Below are 22,456 nucleotides of genomic sequence, written 5' to 3'. Positions count from 1 at the left end.
TTGAGACCAGCCCCTAACAACACTGATCTCAAAGGGTTAATGGTAGACATATTCCTTGACCAAGGAATTTTACCTGTATATGTACCAGCAAGCACTTCCCTGGTTTCAATTTCAAGTTTTTCTCATTCCATGAAAATCCATGCCTAAGTTTTCAATAGCAAATGCATGATATCATCAATATAGGTCAGGTATGTTTTCTATCATACACTTAAAAGTGGCAGGCACATTACAAAGGGCAAATGGTATGACAATTAATTCACACAAGCCATCTTGACTGCTAAAAGCAGTCTTAAAACTGCTTTTCTCATCTAAACCAACTGGCCAGCATTCAGAAGCCTGGTATAAAATGCTGAACCAGCAAGCACTTTCTAATTATACAGTAATAAAAAGGTATCAAAACATGTTACCATGCACTCATTTGCCCAAAACAAAGGCATATACTTGTAATTTCCTACTTCCTACTGTTAGTCACTACTAAAGAAGATGAATCACTCTCTAATCATTGTATTACTTCATCTTTCAACACCATTAATATATACTCATGTATCCTATTACTTATACTATTACTATAGTCACCTGTCACAACTAGTCAAAATAAACTTTGTATCAAATGGTCATGGTGGTTGCTTTGCTCATAGTGTTTGTCTATATACTGTAAGATCAACCAAAGTTTTGGTAACTACTGTATCAACCAAGAACTTAATCTCACCTCTGCAGATGTTTATAAACCTGCACTAAACCCTATTAACCTCTTTAAATCTGGCTGACCACTAGGGATACAAACTGACTTCTGTGCCTACAAATTGGTGGCCAAACCAAATCTAAGGTCTGTTATTTTAATGAAGCAGCATTAGTAGCAGACATTCTTTTCATTACTTTTGTAGTTCCTGTGGTGATGGGATTAGTTGGTTGCTTTGGTGTTTTATGGCACAAAGCAGCTAGGCTATCTGCACCAAACATCCAGTAAAAAGTTAAAACTAAAGTAAATTTAGTAAAATTCATAAAAGGAAATTAAGGTAAAACAAAACAAAGTTTAAAAAAAACAACATAAATAGCATAAAACCAATGTTTACATCTAGTCTACAACATTAAGAGAAAAACTTCATCAAGACAAGTTGTAAAGGACTTTCTGTAGCATAATTGTAATTATCGTAACTCAACTGTGTGGTATAAAGGTCAGTTTACGGTCAAAGATAAGCCTTAAGAACTTTGTCTCACGGACCATAGGCAGCACAACTTCACCGATACAGAGTTCAGAATCAGGGTGAACACCCTGTTGGCAGCAAAAGTGCATGAAAACGGTTTTAGAGAGAGAGAGAAGCTAAAGCTGCATGCAATGGTTCACTTCAGTAAACGACTGAGGACAGTCTGTAGCTGCCTCTCAATATACTTCATGTTCGACAACTGACATGAGATGTAAAAGTTGTCAACATAGAGCCCATTTGCAACAGTGAGAGGGAGTTTTTCAGTGATGGCATTAATTTTTGTACTGAAAAGTCTGACACTCAAAACACAGTCCTGAGGGACTCCAAGTTCCTGTAGAAAAGAATGAGAAAGTGTCGAACCCACACAAACTCGAAATCTCCTGTTCATTAAAAAAGTTTTGATAAAAATGGGCAAATGGCCACTTAACTCATATATATGGTCTCACAAAATGCCATATCTGCATGTTGAAGGGATATAAGCCTTTTCAATGTCAAAGAAAATTGATAGAAAATGTTGTCATTTGAGAAATGCTTCTCTGATTGATGTTTCAAGTCAAATCAGGTGGTCCACGGTGGAACGTTGTCGTCGGAACCCATACTGGGTGGGCGAGAGGAGGTTGTTTGATTCGAGGAACCAAACAAGGAGCATTAACCATCCTCTCTGTCAAAGCAATTGGAAAGTAGTTTGAAGGAATCTTGGGATTCTTCCCAGGCTTAGAGAAAGGTAGGACAATAGCCTGGCATCAGGAAAAACATTCTCCTGCCAGATCCAGTTAAAAACAATCAGAAGAATAGCATCAGCAGCAGGAGATAGATAGTGCAGCACTTCATAGTGTATATCATCAGGTCAAATTGATGTACTGTCAGACCGATGAAGGGCCAGTTTGAGTTCCACCAGAGTAAAGGGACGATTATAGTCACAGAGACTATCAGCTCGAAAGGAAAGAGGTGATGGCGCTGCCTTAGTCTTAATGACTAAGAAGGTGGAGGAAGAAGCAAAAGTGCTAGATACACAGCAAAAGCTTTCACCTAGAGTATTGGCGATGGTTTGGGTATCAGCTACTTCCTGGCCATCATATAACAAGATCGAGAGGGGGACAGAATTATATTGCCGACTGACCTTTCGAATCTTGTCCCCTGGTGATAGAAGATATGCCGGTTGTGAACGTAATCTAAGATTCCTTCTAGCTTTGATGTCTTACCCACCGAACATATACACGAGCCCATTGGAAAGCGATGCAGTTCAAGAGTGTGGGATATCTACAGAAAGTATCCCAGGCTCGTTTTTGAGCCTTCCATGCCATGTGGCAGGCAGGATTCTACCATGGACGAGAATATAGTGGAAAACGTGTTCAGGTTTTAGAAATACATTGAGCAGCTGCTTCAATAATACAGTCAGTTACTGCTGCCACACAGTTATCTATTGATGGCTTACAGACGATGGCAAGATTAAGTTCTGTGAGAGCAGTGAAAGAGGGCCAGTTTGCCTGATCCAGCTTCCACCGGAGCACATGGGTCGGGTACCATTGACCACAGCCAGTCTCTCTCAAAAGTATAGCAAAATGATCACTGCCTCATGGATTATTGTCAACCCTCCATAAAAAAATGGGAGAATAATGAAGGGGAGCAAACTGAGAGATCAATAACAGTAAAGGACTGACTAGGTGCATGAAAATAAGAAGAAGAACCAGTATTGAAAAGAGAAAGGTTGTGATCAGAGAGCATATGCTCTACAGAGCAGCCTCTCCTATCAATATCAGCACTTCTCTAGAGTGGATGATGTCCATTAAAGTCCCCCATAATTAAAAAGGGAGATGGCATCTGTTCAATGACAGCATCAAGGTCTGATTGATCATATGTCTCTCCAGGCAACAGGTAGAGAGAACAAACAGTGATGATATGACCCAAGGAAACACTAATGGCTACAGCCTCCAAGGGTGTGTCGAGTGGCAAAGACAGGATGGGCACATGCTGATCAACCAACAGTGCCACCCCTCCATGCACTCATCCATTACACAGCCTATCATTTCTGTACAAAGAAAACTGCTGAAAGGTGACTGTATTGGCAGGTTTTAGAAATGTTTCCTATAAAAAAAGACATTCAGGATGGTAGGAAAAAATCAGTGTTTGGATGTCATCCAGATTAGAATGTAAACCTTGACAGTTCCAGTGTATCAAGGTGGCCATTTTTATTTATGTGTAGGTAAATTGGGTGGAGAACACTTCTGTTTATGACCACGTCTTTGTTCCTTACTGTCCTTATTCGAGGGAGGTCTACTGACCTCCATGGATCTTGCTCTGACACTGGAAACATCGGAGCAGGTTTGGAATGTATGGCCATACCCTGCAATTAAGATAACCTGCCTTGATGGTGGCAGGTGGACATGGTGATGTAAATATCAGAAGGAGGATATTGGTCGGCAACGTAATTCCATCTTTGCGAGTGGAGATACGCCTCACTGCAAAAACTCCTTGAGTGGAGAAACCAGCAAAAATTTCTGACTTGGGAATTTCCTTCAAACCCCTCTGAACAATAACTCCTCATGATGAATTCAAAGTAGCATGGGGTGTAACCTCAATAGGTATATCCCCAATTGTTTTGGAATGCAAGAGGAGTTCACTTTGTTGAGATGTAGATGTTTCCACCAATATGTCACCAGATCAAAGCTTCTTTACTGATTTTGGAGAGCCAGCAAGTCCCTCTAGTACCTTCTGAATTCAAAAGAGAGACATTTGCCCAAAGGTTTGTCTGAAAGAGAATGTAGGATAAGAAAATGAGGTACAATAGGTGTTACAGATGTTGAAGACTGCTGCTCAGAATCTTCATGACAAGGTCGTTTACCTGTGGACTGTTTTTCACTATTTCATTTAAGTTTTTATTTGGAGGATCCATAATAAAAAAGGAAATTTCAGTGCTCACTGACCTCACCCACCATGGAGCCCTACAAGGGGATGCACTACAATGTCAAACAAGGACACTGCAGCAATGCCAGGATTTCGTAAGCTCTATACCCAAACACCAGCATCAGATACAATGTCCACAACACCTGTTGAGAGCATCCAACACTGGTACTTGGTTGACCCTACCCCAAGTGGACCAGCCAATTGATCCAAAATGGCCACCCCAAGACTGTCTGTCTACAGGAATTCAAGACCAAAGTGATGTGTTAAGGTTGGTCCCCTAAACCACCAGGATCCTCTCCTCCCCTTCATGGGTCGCTACACATGGCAAACAAGTGGAAAACATGTTTAGATCCAAGAGGAGGCAAACAGAACAGTACCCTCCCTTGGAGATCCCCTCACCATGTACAGGAATCCACACCGAGGGGTGGTAATGGGAACAAGATATGGCTAATTTTGTATGGAAGAATCTGGTACTCCACATACATAGTACACAATTCATCTCTCCTGCCAAGATTACTCTTCAAAAGATTACTCCACTGCCCTTTCAGCCCACCCATCCTGAGAGGACCTAGGAAACTTTGGCCACCCACTGATATCCAATGATAAGGTTGCTGAGGTAATGGAAAGTGCTTGCAGCAGGAGTTCTCAGGGTTGTACTTTAGCTTTTCTTTATGCCAGCATTACTGAAGTTTATTATGACCAAGACTGAGCCAATGTAGATGTCACTGCAAGCTTCTTTTTCTCTTATAACCTGTTTGTCAAATTTTAAATTTTATTGCCATGGAAACTGCTTCTAACAAACTTGTGTAAAAGGATATCTCTTTGGGATCCATAGCTGCCATAGTGGGGTATGCCTTTCCATAAAGTTGTTGAAAATTGTTTGCCTAAGCAGCCAAATTTTTGTTGGTTCTTCTCTTTTGAGCTTTGATCTTGACCCAAGAGACAATTTAGTTCTCTACCTTGTTGAAATGGTAGTGCAACTCAGCTATTAATGTATCCCAGGTACTGAGATGTTCATCATTCAAATGTTTGATCAAGTTGACTGCTAGATGGTCAAGACTTAACTAAATATTCACAGAGGAAGATGGAATGGCTGATGGAACAAAACATCTCCTGCAATATCTTGACTCATAGACGACTGAGAAACTTGCGATATTGATGTGTGTTAATGCTTAGAGGTTTGTGGTCCTTGTTTTCTATCAACAGAGAGATGAGTTGCCAAGGCAAACTTGTGAACAAGTTCCATATGATCTCAAAAGTGTACATTCTACTGATTTTGGCATTTTGCCTTATGTCTCTGTGAAAGTCTCATCTCTATCATGGGTCACTATTTCCTCCACTATTTGTTTCCTGTCTCTACTGATGAGATAACAGCTCTAATTGTTGCTTTTGTCCACCAGAAGCACTCCACTGTCTTTTTACTTTTTACTGCTTTACAATCTTCAGTCATCTGTGCCTCCTGCATATCAAAATTCATATTCAGAAAAAGAACAAAATTATTAACCTAAAAATCCCTAATTTTGGGTTTCCATGATCCTCTGGCCAGAGAGACGCCAAAAATGTGGCTCTTTGCATCAGTGGAAAAAGGTCAATGTCCCAGTGATAATACCACCTTCTTAGATTGCAAATAATGTTTGGTAACTAACTCATCTTCTAGCACATAAATCCTTTGTCTGAAAAATGTCATTTCTGAGTTTTCGAAGTACACACTTATATTCATAATGGGAGTAAAAAGAATTGCAGAGATACATACATTAAGGAAAGTACAGAAAGCTATGTAGTAAGAAATCCTGGGATCACAGCACCAAAATTTCCCCTGACTATCGCACTCTGTGGTATTCTCAAAGGTACAATGATAATCTTTCAAAATAACAGTAACTACAAAAGTGGTAACTGATCTCCCTACTTGACTAAACTGAATATCATCTGACTGTGAACATAAATAATTCTTTATTGTACACAAATAGACACAAAACACAATTCAGTAAGATGTATTCAGAGGATGAGATGGCACATATACAAAATATCTCTAGAAAGAAATCTGAGCTTTCAATTACCCATTATATTAGAGCATTTATTCTCTTTTAAACCAGAAAGTCAATATTTTCTTAAACCAAAAATGTATTTCTAATAACATTTGTCTCCTCTCACACTTATAGCTTTTTCTAGACTGCCACATTTTCTTCCTTTGTCCATCTAAGCATTGTTCTCATTCTTGCTCACTTGCTCCACTCTTTTATACCTCACTTAATTGTCCTTGGCAATATTTATCTCATGAAACTATCCACCTACATCAATGTGCCCTCCATCCCACTATAGTATATAAGTACTTTATTCCAATCTGCTTTTGAAACTAACCCAATCTCAGTTTCTTACACTGGCTTTTAGGAAGAAGATGAGAGAATATGAGAGGAGGTAAGTATGACTGGAAATACATTTTCAATTTAAAAAAAATGTTAACTTCTAAAACATACTTGCATCTCTCACACTTACAGCTAGAGTCCCACCTTGATAAAGTGGAGGGGAAATGAGGACATTATCCATACAGAAAGAATAATATCCCAGTATCAAAATAACTGAAACTTGTATGCCATACTTAAGCTGAGGAAACAAAACTCATCCAGTCTAGAATTACAAACACTCATCCTCACGCTCCAATCTTTTTGGTGAGGTAAATTACACTTGCCCCCAGAATTATGAAAAGAACATGGAACACCCATGTTCAATCAAGGACCATTTTCCATGAACAATGTACTGAACCAATACTGAACAAAAAGAAAGGCTACGCTCAACCCAACTGAATAGTCTAGCATCAAATCTGAACCTGCATTACAAGTAGGTTCCTGCATAAACTGGTGCCTTTCCTACAGATATATCGGTAAAAACATCTATAGGCATGGGTATGGGGGCTCCAAATTTTCCCCTCTTCTCCATGAGTGGAGGAAATTTACTCTAACATTCTTGAGGAAGAGCCTCTATCTGCCACCACTGTGACTGGAAACCAGATGTAGTAAAGGCACATTAACACCACTAGTAGAATTTGGGGAGTAATGCTCATTGAAAAGTTCTGAGGAACAGTGTTTTAGAGACAGTGTAATAGGTGAATCAAGTTCCTTATATTTTTAAAAGCAAACTGATCACAATTTATTCAATCCAAAGACTGGCAGGGATGGACAGGATTCCATTATGCTTTACTCTTGATAGTCAGCCTCAAGATGATCTTATGAAACACCACAGTTCTACAGAGTCCATTGCAACTGTATAATATATATATATTGAATTAGTGACTGCTAATGCAGAAATGATTTGATAAAAGCTCATCTGCCTGGGCAACACTTACCACATAGTGGGATCCTATGAAAATGAAGTAAGGGACCCTGAAATGTAGCAATGAAAATACTCAACTCTCTGTGTAACCTAACAGAACTGCTTAAGATAGCTAGAGGGGAAAGACAAAGCCCTCAGATAAAAACACTGATAGATCCTGCATATAACATGAGATTAAAAGTATTGTTGCAGGTCTATACACCAGTCTGCATAATATACTCCAGCAGGCAATTCAATTAGGCTGCTAAGACAGAAATGTGACAAAACTGATTAGACATGACTCACAAGAAACTCCTAACCTTCAAGAAGAGGCCCAGAATAAAAATTTGTTGTTTAGCATCTCTAAAAGCATTAGTTCAGGCAACAAAAATCTTCAAGACTTTCACTGAAAATGACCATGATCAATATATGATCAGACAAAGAAGTGAAAAATAGTGATCTGTTGAGGTGGTGAAAGGGTTTTTTTTGCCCTTCTTATCTGACAGTGTCTTGAGTAAGAACTTATCTCAGCATGTAGAGAGAATGAAAAAGCAGTCTGTGGACAAACATTGCAAATCACTTTTACTGGCAATGTCTATAAATCAGCAGCCACAAAAAATAAACCTTGAGTTAAAGGAGATACATGGCATATAGGAATTTGGTCACAAACAGTTGTTGAGAAAGAGCATGTAATATAACCATTATAAATCTTTTTGGTACCTGGAATGCTCATTTGGGATCAAAGACCCAAACTAACTTGTGGAATTCAGACAGTACTTGGGACTCAAAAAATATATATTCATGACAATTGAATGGTAGTTGATGAGACCACCTTAATCAGGGTAGTTGTGGAAGATACAAAACCTGTGCCAAAGGCCTAAGTTAGAAAAGGAGTTATTGTTGCAACTTCTGATCAAAGTGTGTTCAACCTACTCTCAAGACAACACTTCTGATATGTGTACCATTTCCATATTCATCTTGTGACTAAGCAAAAGTGAGACAGATACATAGAAGCCTTAGAAACTAAACCATAATGCAAAACATAAGATTGTATATCTGTGCCTGAAGCTTGAGCGTCTGGCTAGCTAGGTGTACCATATCAGATCATAGGTATCTCCACAAACATGGCCTAAGAAGAAATAGAAGCAGCGGACACTCTAGAAGATATTACAGAAGCAGAAATCACGATGTAGCAGCCAATTTGGTGCAATAAACAGGATCCAACAATGGGTTGAAGTAAAGCATATATAGCACCACAGGTAACATATGAACTAGAGGAAGGCCTGGTGTTGTAATCCTATCCTGTCTTAACAGAATGCATCCTATGACTATGTTCAAATATGGGGTACTGGAGACCAAACTGCCAGGTGTTGGGTAGTTTAATGAGAGGCCAATAAGGGTGGCAAAATGAGAATTAATGCAACAAAACCTTGCAATACAAAATCTGTTCTGTTGGAAGAATTTGTTTGGATTGAGGGTTTATTAGGGTGATATTATAGGATGGTCCTAAGAAAGGAGATCCAATTTTGAAAATAAGGAGCCTTTAACCAAGTGCCTTCTTGACGAAAAACACAACACACTGCCACTGAATTTTCAGAGCAAAGCCTGATAATCTTTCCCTCAATAAGACAGACCATGAAGCATTGCCTTTTGAAGAGCAAAAAGGACTAAAACATTGCATAAGGAAGCTTCTTCATTCGTGCATAGACTCTGAAATTCCTGACTGTTGGTGTATGCACCCTATCCTTAAGAAAGGCATTCACGAAGAGATGGTACTCTGGTTAAGCTGGCAGTAGAGGAACAAATTTCATCAGGTAAATTTGTTTTATTAGAGTAATGCAACGTTGGACAATCCACCATATACACTATAGGGAACTGAATCTTAGTGCTGTGTGTCTACAATCTTACCACTGTCCCACAGGGAGACTGAGAAACCAACTGACCATAAGAAGGCACAGGAAAATGTGAATCAAAATTCTCTCCAAAACTGTCTCTCCCCTTCCCCAACTATTGTGCAATGCTAGATATCAAAGGTGAGATAGGAGAGACATAATTTGCATGTATTCCAGAAATAATAATCTGATAACTCATACCATAAATCATTTTACTATCAGAATAAAAAAATATTATTATAAAAATCAATTAGATAATATAGATACCATTCAAAGTATATCTGAATGATCATCATACTGGGAAACCTTGTAGTGATGCTTTGTAAAGAAAAAGTGATAACATTATCAGAAATAGGTGCTTATATACAGTACTGAGATAGAGGGCAGGTTTACATAGCTGGTAAGTGTCATGAGCTAAATATTGCCAAGGGCAGTTGAGTAGGGTATAAAAGACTGGAGCAGGTGAGAAATAATCAGAAATATACTTAGGTGAACAAAGGAAAAAACCCTGCCAGTCTAATAATAGCTATCAGTGTAAAAAGAGGTAAGTAAAATAACAGAAAAATAATTTAAACTACTGTGTATGTTATAGGAAAAAAAACACTTTTTTTTTTATCAGTAGCAATAGATACTTACCCTAAAATAGGAGGAGAAGGATACCAACTGGAAGATAATGGAACAATTCCTGGTAATGTAATTGCTGTGACTGACTGTGAACTTGGTAATTGAGTTTTTTCTCCTTCTTCCCCTTCTTTCTTCTAAAATTACAATAAAACAAATTTATGAAAAAATTACATATATATATATATGTTGCTTATAGCATCAACTATAGTTCATATAAATTTGTCTAATACCAAGTTTACCTTAGTCCTCAAATTGTATATAAATTCTATGTTTAAAATAGGAAAACTGCCTTTATATTTTCCATATTCTACTAGTTATGTAGTAAATTTTGCATATGCAATTCATTTGAGTGAGACAAGTCTGTTCTATCAGTGTATGTCCAATAAATATACCTATCTCTTTGGTACAGTCATATTCTTGCTTAATGGGACATGTACAAAATAACTATTAAATTTAATTACAAACCCATACCTTAAGTTCCAAGAACTTTAAGAGCAGCAGTAGTTCACTCACTCGGCTCTCAATAATTGAAAGATACTGCATCACGTTGTTATCTGTTATACCTTCACTACCACCAAGAACAACCATTAATGTGGCATCACTACACCCTGTCTTAACAAACAAGTTTTTCAAACCAGTTTTGAGCTGATCTAAAGTTTTGGAACACTGAGTTAATCTTTCTTCAGCTATACTGGCATCTTTGGTTGCTCTTTCAAGTTGATTCTAAAAAAAAAAAATTTAATGTTAAATTATGTAGTTAATGAGCTATCTGCTAACTATGTAATACAAATGATAAGAGACCTTATAAAAACATATATAATAAAACAAATAAAATACTGAATTCAGATAAAAGGCAAAATTGCAAAAAGTGAAAATCTGTATAACCTCCACTGTTAAATAAAGAAAATGTCAAAAACGAACCAGTAGTACACAACCTATCAAATTAGAATTTTTTTTTAAGTATAAGACATTACATTTACTTTTATTGAAAAAAAAATTATCATAATGCCACTGAAAGAGTCATAATATGTGCATGTTGAGTCTGGGCTTTTCCTTTGCTATAGTAAATTAGTGCTTACAAAAGGTTTTATTGGGTAATTTCCTTGAAGTATGATTTTCCATGACCTCTGTAGGTAATGTATGGTTATTATATGGTTATATAATGGTTATATATATATGGTTATATAATGTATATTTTAGGTAATGTATGTGGTCAAGGTAATTTTTCTAATATGGTTACTTGCATGGTTTACCTGTACTGCACTCCAAAGTAATGTGATAACTGTTTTTGAGAAATACCATGAGAAACATTTCAACATACAAAAACATTATACTTATAATTTCTATATTTTGGCAAGTAAGAATAGAACTGAGCAAAAGAGTTGATAAAAAGAGAATATATTGTCATTTTTTTACATTTTATGGGGATAATTCTTCCAAATTATTACAGAATGTGAATTTCAAAACTATGGTAATGTTACATTGATCCCTGTTGACAATTAAATGACCGAGGCTGAGAATACTTATCATTCTTTTGAATTCCCATATACTTAAACCAAGAGCATGTCATAAGAGTTCTGCTTGAATGAACATGCTGATCAAATTTAAGGTCTGAAATAACTATCATGGTTCCCTGTGCAGTGTCTTAACTATATAGAAAGAAGCTAGCATGGGGCTAGCATATAATACAAGTATATGCTAATTAGTTTAATAATACTTCACAAATAAACTTTCATAAAACAGTGTTTAACATTATATATTAAATTTTTGTTCTCATGCCACAGCCCCAAAATTTTAGAGAATTGTGAGTAGAGCAGTGCGCTTGCATAAAAGCTTTATGTGATGCTTGTTGGACTCTCCAACATACTGCTGCAGGTTTGAAATGCTTCCAAACACTGTCATGTAAACTCCAAATCAAGAGACTGAGACATACAAATTTGAACATTGAAAAGGAAGAGGCAGAACACTTAAGTTCAATGATACTGATGTTAAGTATCTTAGTGTATGCAGACTCTGGGACAGAAGGAAAACTGCAACTGATCTCAAACATGAGATAAGTATCATGTATCAAATGACAGAAAAATGTCCAAATCTACAGTATTAAGAAGACTTAACAAGAATGGAATGTTTGGTTGTGTAGCAGTTAAAAAAAAAACCTTTACTTTGATCTCAAAATATTGTGAAGAGACTGAAATTTGCTAAAAAGTACAAAACCGGACTGTTGATGATTGGAAAATGCTGTTATGGATGGATGAGTCCATGTTAGAAATATCTAGTTCAAAGCGTAGGTTGTACATCTGGTAGAAGAAAGATTAAAGATACTTGCCTTCATAGTACCTACCATGAAGTATGAGGAAGGCAGTGTGAGGTGTTTTTGTTTTTGTTGTTGTTTTTTTTAGGGGAGGAGGTTCTCTACTGAGGAAACAGCAGATATTTGCCAAATAGATGGAATAATGGACCAGTACAAGTACCATGAGATATTCATTCATTGTGGTTTACACAGTGGTTTTCTTATTATTGAAAAAGGATTCTATTATGAAGAAGATACTGTCCCCAAACACTCATCCAATCATTCAGAAATTACTGAGTTAAGAAAAAAGCTGCTGGAGTTATTTAAATAATGTAATGGCCCACAGAGCCCTGATACCAACCCAACTGAGCAGATCTCAGATTTGATAAACACTTTGATTAAAATATGTTACAACAAAATGTGAAAAACTCTCTGCAGTTATTAAAGAAAAAGGGGGACATGCACAATATTAACTGTTTGCTGAACTCAAGCACTTCTGCTGAGTTTATGAAGATTAATATAATTTTGATCTTTCAGTTGTGATTTACCTTCCACTGTTCTTTGATAATAACCTGAAATATAATTTGTGACTTAGTCCTAACATTTATACAGTTCTGTATTAAATTTAGAAACTACAACTGTAGTTCACATATATATGAAAAATAACTTTATAAAAATCAAAACTCTTCATAAAGCAAATTAATCACAGATATAAAAGTTTCTATAATGTTTTACAGCCATATATTAGAAAAAGAATATAAAATAAATTTACCTTCCAATTTCAAACTTCTCTAAAAATTAACACAGCAATGTATGAAAAAATAAGCAAAGACTGAATATTGGAAAATTATAAAAACTACCTCATTATGTGTGATATGTATCACAAATCTATGTTTTATAAATGTTTTGAATAACTAAGTTGATTTTATTCGTTTTTATTATTCAATTTTGGAAAATGGTCATTACAGATCAAAATAAGATACAGGTATAGATCATGATGTTGTTATTAATAAATCTCAAAACTTACATAGTACATAAAAAAAGGTTAAATACAAAATACTGGACCTTTCACAATGTAATAATAATAACTGCACCTACTTTTGTACCTAATCTAATGATCATTAATGATAATTAGCATGTTCAATAACATACTACAACAAAATAATTTTCTTTTTAAAATAAAAGTTATATGTGGTATACTTATAATTAGTTTGAGAATGATGCAATATCAGTGACTCTTGTTTCATTACACAATGTTCACATTATAACAGGCCATGGTCAAATAATAAAACAATCAAAAGTCCAGTCCAACAACATTATTTCACACTTCCACACTACTTATAACCACATTGAACAAAGTATAAATATGTAATTTTAATATTTAGTTAAACTGGAATTGATAACATAGAAAATATTTTGTTATTGGATAAGTTATAATATAAAATTCAATTTCAGTTCAATACAACATAGATGCCAGTTTATTTTTATATGACTGACATTGTAATTACTGAACTAATATCAGAAATAAACTTTGAATCAAATTTCATTGCTTCTTCTGGATATTTCATAAAATACCAATTCAGCAAAAATGTATGTGTATCCCATTTTTCTAATTATTTCATTACCTCTAACTTTCTCAATCTGTTATGATGTTGTAAGCATTGTCCTTCTTCTTGCCCTCTAAGCTCTTGAATATTGTCCTGAATTTTTCGAATTTGTTCTTGTAACCTCTCTGTTTCATTAGTCACTTCATTCACATAATTAAAAACTGCAAAGTTTTCTTCCTCTACTTCAACGAACTTTTGAACCACAGCATTGATGTCATCTTGATTGGCTATTAACTTTATTCGCTCAAAAACTTCTTTGTAATCTTCCAGAGTTTCTTCTGGACTTTTCTCTCCTCGATCCTTGCTAGATTTTTTAGTTTTACTAAAAGAAATTTTTGCATAGAAATAAATAATTCTAAACAAGTGGATGTGGTGGAATTTGTTTAATTTTTGTTCATTTACCATACATTACATTATATATAATATCATTTAACTATTAATCTTAACAGAGTTATTTTAAAGTTAAGATTTCTGCTTTAATATTTTATATAATGAAAAGGAGTAACATGCATTTTATTTTTATTTTTTACAGGGATGTCTAGAATAGGTAACCTTTTTATTAAAACACAAATACTCTTAGAGACTTATGCCGTGTACAGACACAAACAAAGTCAATCACACAGTGTGTTAGTGAGGACCTATAAATGACTTAGGTAAGCACATTTGTAGTTAATCCAATAGATCGGGGGCAAGGCAAACAGGTCGTAGAATTCACAAGGATCATAACCATGGGTGCACATCTAGAAGATGCCACAGTGGCTAAGGTGATATCAGCAGTCAGCTACTCCAAGGCATCAGGCATTCAAGTTTATCAGCAATGGTAAAAGGTGAATACTATGTCTGTTATGAAGGATAAAATGTAAAAGAAAGAACAAAAAATATAAAGTCCAACCTTCATCAAACAATACACCTGACAGACAATCAGTGTTGAGTAATCCATACCCATTTCCAAATGTACTGTTTGAAGATCATTGCAACAGCTTGACTGTGGTAGTAGTAGATCATTACATAAATCACTGATCTCAGTTACTAATAAGAAAATATGGTGAAAGGAGCACAAACACTGGACAAACAATGAATGTAAAAACGTTTTGTTTTCTGTCAAATCTCTTTATTCTTTCCTGCACAGATAAGAGAAGAGAGATTTGGAAAAAGTCACATAAATCACTTGACTACTCTTGTGTAATCCCACTTGTTCATGCTTCTGGTGCTAGACTCATGGTTAGAAGAATGTTTTTCTTGACCTCTCTAGAAGAAAGAATGAATGCTATAGTTTACTTCAGTATCATTTGTACTTATGAGTAACCAACAGTACTTCACATGTACTCTTATGGGGATGGCTACTTCCTAGAAGTCAATGCTCTCATGCATCATTCCCAAATGATTTGAGAAACATAATGTAGTCACAATAGATCAAGGAATAGTTTGGAACAAATAATATTTAGAACCATACATAACATATGAACCAGAGGGAAGACCAAATGTTGTAATCCCATCCTATCCTGACAGAATGCATCCACTGGCAAAGCCCAAAAATAGTGTATTGTAGATCAAATCACTAGTAGTTGAGTGATCCAATGAAAACCCAGCCTACCAATCATAACTGCAAAAACAGCAACTATTCTTTTAGAAGAATCTATTTGGATTAAGACAATTGATCTGCTACCACAGGAATAACCCCTGTAATATAGCAAGCTATTAGGGTGGGAAAAAGATAAAAATGCTCCTAAGAAAGGAAACTCAAATTTAAAAAACAAGGAGCCCTAGAATAAACATCTCCTTGATGAGAAATACAAAATATCACTGTGGAATTGTCAGAGTAAAGCCTGATGATCTTCCTTTTAATAGGCCCAGATCATGAATCATTACCATTTTATGACTGAAAAGGACTAAAACATTGCTTATAGAAACCACATTATATTTGCATAGACCTTGGAATTCGAATTGTAGGTATATGAACTTCATCCTGAAACAAGGCAATGAAACTCTGGACAAGGTGGCAGTAGAGAAACTAATTTTATCAGGCAAATTTGTTCTGTTAGAGCAAAGCAACACTGAGCCATCAACTACATAAACCATAGTGTATTAGATTCCAGAACTGGGAGTCCACAAGCTCACCACTGTCCCACATAGAAACTGAAAACCAACAAACTAAAAGAAGGTGCAGGAAAAAATGAATCTAAATTTTGTCTAGAATGTTTGAGGATCATCATCAATTGCAGCCCTCAGATCCCCCTAGAAAAAGACCACAGAAACAAACACGATTTTCTTCTGTGCTGGAAATATAACCAATGACTTCATACAGTAATTTGGCTTTCCAATCAGAAAAAAAAATATATATATATTATTATAAAAATCAACTGGATAACATGGATAATGTTCAAAATATTTTCAAATGATAGAAAGAAGCAGTAGGAGAACAATGTCAACCAATTCCTATAATACAGGAGGTGTATAAGGCACAATTATCTCCTACAGAAACAATTGGGGTCAAGATGAAGATTCTCAGTGAGGAGATAAATGGTCGAAATATAGCACAGAAATTGGTTAGAGATAAGATAAGTAGATTAAAAAAAAACGAGACAAAGAAGGAGGAAAAGCAGCACCCAATGGTGAAAACTGGGCAGAAAGTATTCAAAAGACTGGGGCTCAAGAATTATAGGAGGATCTTGATCATAGGACTTAAAAAAAAGGAGTAATGAAAAAGAGAAGGATAATAATAACAAGGTTGACATAGAAAGGCATCAGTGTGAGCATAAATATTTCGGGGAGAGTGAAAAAAAAAAAGGAAGGAAATGGAGGCATATGAAGTAAAGGAAACCAAGAGACATCAGGATCACTTGTGAAAAAAAACAGAATTTTTACATACTCAAGTAATGAACACTGAAAAAAAAAAAGAAAGATGTGACTGTTCCTCATCAAGACAAGAAGAATCAGAATTAATGGATGGAAATCTAAAAATCCACTCAAAATCTTCTAAAAGCAAGGCTGGCTCTATTGAATGAAATGAAACAAAACAATAAGTGACCTGTACTAAAGATGAAAGGTAATATAACACTAAATAAAGAAAAGCAGTTGATCAATGTGACAGAACATCCTGAAGGCACAGGAAAAATCATCTCTAAACCTGAGTAACACCAGGGATTGTTGAACACAGAAGTTATGTCACCCTTGTACTAATGTAATGCTACAGTATTATGACATTTATGTCATAAGCTGGTGCTATACACCTAGATACATGAAGGGATAGGAGTTGCAGAGCAAGATATGCAACACTTCTTGAATACAGTTAAGCTATGCATAAAAGTAGGAGTTTAAGTAAAGTAAATGGTGTATAGATTATAAGAATGTCAGTGCAGAGCAAGGAGTAATGAGATATATTTTCATAGAGAAAGCTTTTTAAATCTGCATGATACTTATGATTTAAACAGCTTAAGGAAGAGAAATAACAAGTATAATTATAGTCTTATAGAAAATGATTAACAGTAGAACTAATAAATATGAAAGAATCTGAATAAATATTAAAAAAACAAACTTTGGATCAAAAGTTGTTGACAGCAACCCTAAATCATGAAAATTACTATTCAAATATTTAAGTTTGGGTGGTGAAAAACTATCAAAGGAGTGGAAAAAGACAGTATATGGTTACTATTCCAATGTTACTTCTTTGTAACAAAACAAAAAAAAGGAATGAGTATTGACATATTTTTAAAATTTAGATTCAACAATGGTATACTAAAGAAACTTCCATACTTGAGTTGTTTTAATAAACAAGAAAAATATCAGTTACAATTTCTGAAACAAATAATGCAATAAAAGTCTGTGTGTGAGGTTAGTGTACAACTAAGAGAACACCAAGAACGAATAAAATATAATCTGCCAAGAAGAGACACAGAAGTATAAACTAAGTGTGCCACCCACTTTGTGCATTATAAACTTCCAAATTAAAAAAAGGAACTTCTATCATGGAAGAAACAGTTAAGTATTAGCTATGTAGAAAGATGCAGAGAATATAACAACAAAACTGACAGAAAGGTTGCAGATAAAGCATCCACACTGACTGAAAGATCCATCTGAGGCAGGATAATAAATATACTACCAGATTCATCATACCAGGAAAAAAAACACAAGTTGTGAGTATGCCTTAAAGGTTCTGTATCATAAAAGCATGTACTGAATCAGAAGGCAAAGATTTCAGTTTCTTTTATCATCCAGATAAATGCAATTAGAGCCTACAGTGACAATAACAGAACAAATATAGTTCTTCTTAATCACAAAAACAATGTCCACAAAATGACAGTACACTATTTGGCAAGTAACATTTCAAGGATACTGATATTTCACCTGTTGTCTTAAGAAGGGAATTGTATCTCAGACAGTATCTTATAAATTGCAAGATAAGTTTACAGAACAGTATAGTACAGGTGAAAACAGATTTATTATAGAGTGAAAGCCTCTAAGTTATGAAATCTAAGACATCAAGAAAAGAAACTACAAATCATCCAATGAACCTTTCAATATCAATCAGTAATCCAACATACTACTAGGGAATATGAAAATATCACTTTAAATAATGTGAATACTAATAAAGGGACACCAGCCTCCTATATATGCTTACAAACATATTCATAAAAGAATCTGTTAACTATAAAATATAAATTAGGTAAGAAAAGTAAAAAAAGGGAATCAAAACATGGCATTAAAGAAAAATATATAAGACACACTGATGAGCTTGTATCTGTTCTGTTATAAATTTTTTTTATTACTAGGGACTTTCACATAACATGAAATTTTAAAACTGATATATAAAAAAACGTGAAGATTTCCTCTATGTGCACTAGTTTATTTAATTTTACTTCTGAAATAAAGATTTTATTATGATACCTTGCATGTATCAGTGGAAATACACTACATTAATCACAAAATTTTATATTAAATAATCTATTTAATATCTTATATTTCATTAATCTAGGTATACTTAGGTCTTACACATAATACCCCATAAAAGTAATATTTCTATACAGTACTGTGCAAAAGTGTCAGGACAAAGTGTAAAATTATATTTCAGGCTACTTTCAAAGAACTATAAGAAAGTAAATCACAGATGAAACACCAAAATGTTATTGATCTTCATATTTAGCACAAGAAAAATTCAGTGGAAGTGTTTGTGTTCAGCAAAAAGTTAATACTTTGAGTACCCCCTTTTGCTTTAATAACTGCAAACAGTTTTTCATCCATTGTTCTAACATATTTTAATCAAAATGTCCTTTGGGATTTTACTCCACATGTCTATAATACACTCCCATAAAGTTTATTTGGAAATAACCCTTAATTTGTCAAGTTTTTAATCTATGAAATCCCAAATCTGCTCAACTGAGTTGATATCAGGGCTCTACAGCCATCATTGCATCAACTGAATGACTCCAGCAGCTTATGTTTTAGCTACAAAATTTCTGGATGGGTTGAACGAGTGTCTGGAGTCATTATCTTCTTGGTAGTAGAATGCTTTACCAATACTAAGTGAACCACTGGGTATACCACAACTGATAAATATCTGATGGTACTCACACTGGTCCATTATTCTATCTATTTTGAAAATATCTCCTGTTGCTTCACACTGCCTCCTCCTGTATTTCATGGTAGGTGCTATGTATAGAAGCAAGTATCTTTAACATTTCTTCTACTAGATATAAAACCTACACTTGAATCAAATATTTCAAACTTGGTCTTATCCATCAATAACAACATTTCCAAATCATCAACAATCCAGGTTTGTACTTTTTAGCAAATTTCAGAATCTTCATATTATTAAGAGATCATAGTAATGAATTTATTAACTGCTACATGGCTAAATATTTCATTCATATTGAGTCTTCTTGATACTGTAGATCTGAACACTTTTCTATCATTTGGTACAAGGTTGTTCATCTCATGCTTCAGACTGGTGGCAGTCTTCCTTCAGATGCAAAGGCTACATAAACTAAGAAACTTAACATCAGTATCATTGTGATGACCAGAAACCAACTTGAAGTAAAAATATATCTCAGGACAGCTGGTATGGGTATTAACACTTTCACTAATAAAGCGGAGAACAACATTTTAACCTGAAGATGATATAAGTAGGTTAAAACGTTGTTCTCTGCTTTATTAGTAAAAGTGTTAAAACCCATACCAGCTGTCCTGAAATACAACAGTATCATTGAGTTTAAGTGTTCTGCTTCTTCCTTTCTTATTTTCAAATTTGTATGTCTCGGTATCATGATCTAGGATGTACTTGACAGTGTTTAGAGAACATTTAAAGTCTGCAGCATTTATTAGAGTTGAACCAGCATAATGTAAAGCTTTTATGTGAATTATTTGCTCTACTTACAATTCCCTACACTTTTTGGGCCACTTAATATATATTGTTAAACACTGTTTTATCAAGGTTTATTTGTGGAGTATTACCAAACTAATTCCTTATAGCATATACTGGTATCACATGCTAGTCCCTTTCTAGCTTCTTTCTATATAGTTAAGTCACTACACAGGGTACAATGACAATTATTTCAGACCCTAAATTTGATCAGTATGTTCATTGAAGCATGATATGCTCTTGGCACAAGTATATGGAAATTCTATAGAATGATAAGTATTCTCACCCTCGGTTATTTAATTGTCACAGGAATCAGTGAAGTATTATCATGGTGTTGATATTTTCATTCTGTAAGAGCATGGAAGAATTAACCCCATAAAATGGAAAGGATGACAACACATTCTCTTGTCCTAACACTTTTGCACAATACCTTACTTTTCAAAACATCTGATGGTTTGTATTACAGAGTAACATTTTTAATGGAACAGTTAATTCACTTATAACAAATTTCACAAACTTTATAAATCACAATGATTTTCTGATCAAGTTACTTTCTGATAATAATATAAAAATATTTTACATATGTGCTGGTTGAATTGACCTTTTAGAATATTTAAATTTAAGCTTGTATAGTATCACAAATCATCTGAGGAATATTCAACTATGCTCTTAAATAAATTTCTTGGTCATGCTGTGTGATAGTTCTGTAGTAATTCAAAGATAAAAACCTAAGTTTGAGTCCATTTCAATATAAAATTTATCAACTAGACTACATCTTGACTAAATTGGTCATGAGAAAAATCATTATTGATGCAAAAGTTATTCCAAACATACACATAGAAAACTGACCATAAACAAGTAACACTGGGCATAAAGACATGAGAATGAGGGGAAAGAAAAATTTCATTACCAGTAGAAATTATCAACACAAGAAAGCCTATAGAAGACGACATATGAAGTAAGGTGAAAGAACAAATGAAGCAGAAATTTGAGAAAGTTCCTGAAGAGAAAAGGAAAGTTTCAAAGAAAAATTTGGTCATCAATAAAAGATTGTTGTTGGATAAGGAAAATAGAAGGAATAAAAAAAATGAGGCCCAAAACAATGGAACAAAGAGGTTGAAAAGCTTAAAGGAGAAAAAGAAAGCTTTCAAAGAATGATGAAAAAAACAAGTAGAAGATTATGTAATCTATCAGAAGAAAAATAAAACAGTAGTAAAAAAAAGCAAAAAAATGCCATGAAGAAGTTTGGAGAAGATCTGTTTCAGAACTACGGGAAAGAACGAAAAACATTCTGTATGTGTAAAGTAAATAATACAATAGAATGAGCACTTTACCCTACAACAGAAATTACTGATGAAAAAGGAAATCCATTAGTGGATGATGAGAAAATGTAGAACAAGTTAGGCAAATTATGTAGAACAACTCTGGACTCAAAAGCAAAGCAAACTTTCAAGGAACAAACTCGAATTGTTTGAAGTTATGAAAAGCCTGATATTCTAAGAAGAGATGCAATAAAATTAATTCTTTGGAACAAACAAACAGATGTTGATATATTACATGCAGAAGCCATAAAATCATTTGAAGAAGTTAAGGTATTATGACTAATAAGTATTTTTACTACCACACAAAATGAAAGAAAAGTACAAGATGACTGGTAAACAGCAATGACTATATCAATATAAAAAAATAAAGGAAGTAAAATAAACTGTGAAAAGTATAAAGGGATAGAATCTCTCTATTAAGCCATGTCACAAAGACGTTGAGTAAGATGCAATACACAGATATGGTTTTGCAAAGAAAAAGTTGCACTGATACCATATTCACATTATGAGAGCTAAGAAAGACAGAAGAACTAAATCAACAACTAATGTAGATTTATTGATCAGGTAAAAACATTTGACTGGGTTAACAGAGTTTCACTGTGAACAATATTAGAAGATTATGACATAAAGGGTAACTTACCAAACAAGAACTTTGTATAAGAGTAGCAAATGTACTGTTGGAACATCAAGTGGAGTGATAAATTGGTTAGACATGAGATTTGGCATATAATGAGGATATTATACATTTATATATACATATGAACCAGGCCACAAAAGAATACCAGAAAAAAAAATGAACTCGTACTGAAAGATGAATAGGACTTGTTTGACAGATGAAGATAAAGTTCAAGACCATCTTGATAAATTAAACACCCAATGTAAGAAGTGTAATACAAGAATCATCAAGGTCAAAAAAGAAATGAAAAAATACTAAGACAACTGCATATGAAC

The 22,456-nt window shown here is 34.5% G+C and overlaps 1 protein-coding gene across 5 annotated transcripts in view; it reads right to left on the bottom strand.

Annotated features, from left to right (window-relative positions):
* Positions 1–22,456, bottom strand: part of LOC143243908 (coiled-coil domain-containing protein 63-like) — a 76,874-nt gene that overhangs the window by 7,049 nt on the left and 47,369 nt on the right. For all 5 annotated transcript variants that reach the window (XM_076487683.1, XM_076487680.1, XM_076487681.1 and 2 more), the window contains exons 7-9: positions 13,847–14,150; positions 10,403–10,654; positions 9,944–10,065 (exon numbers count right to left, since the gene is read on the bottom strand). In XM_076487683.1, coding sequence (XP_076343798.1) covers positions 9,944–10,065; positions 10,403–10,654; positions 13,847–14,150 — 678 coding nt within the window. The remainder of the gene's footprint in view (positions 1–9,943; positions 10,066–10,402; positions 10,655–13,846; positions 14,151–22,456) is intronic.

This window comes from Tachypleus tridentatus, chromosome 2 (assembly GCF_004210375.1).
Source record: "Tachypleus tridentatus isolate NWPU-2018 chromosome 2, ASM421037v1, whole genome shotgun sequence".
In the NCBI taxonomy this organism is placed as follows: Eukaryota; Metazoa; Arthropoda; class Merostomata; order Xiphosura; family Limulidae; genus Tachypleus; species Tachypleus tridentatus.
Note: the sequence above shows the minus strand (reverse complement) of the source record. Positions and strands in the feature narration are given on the sequence as shown.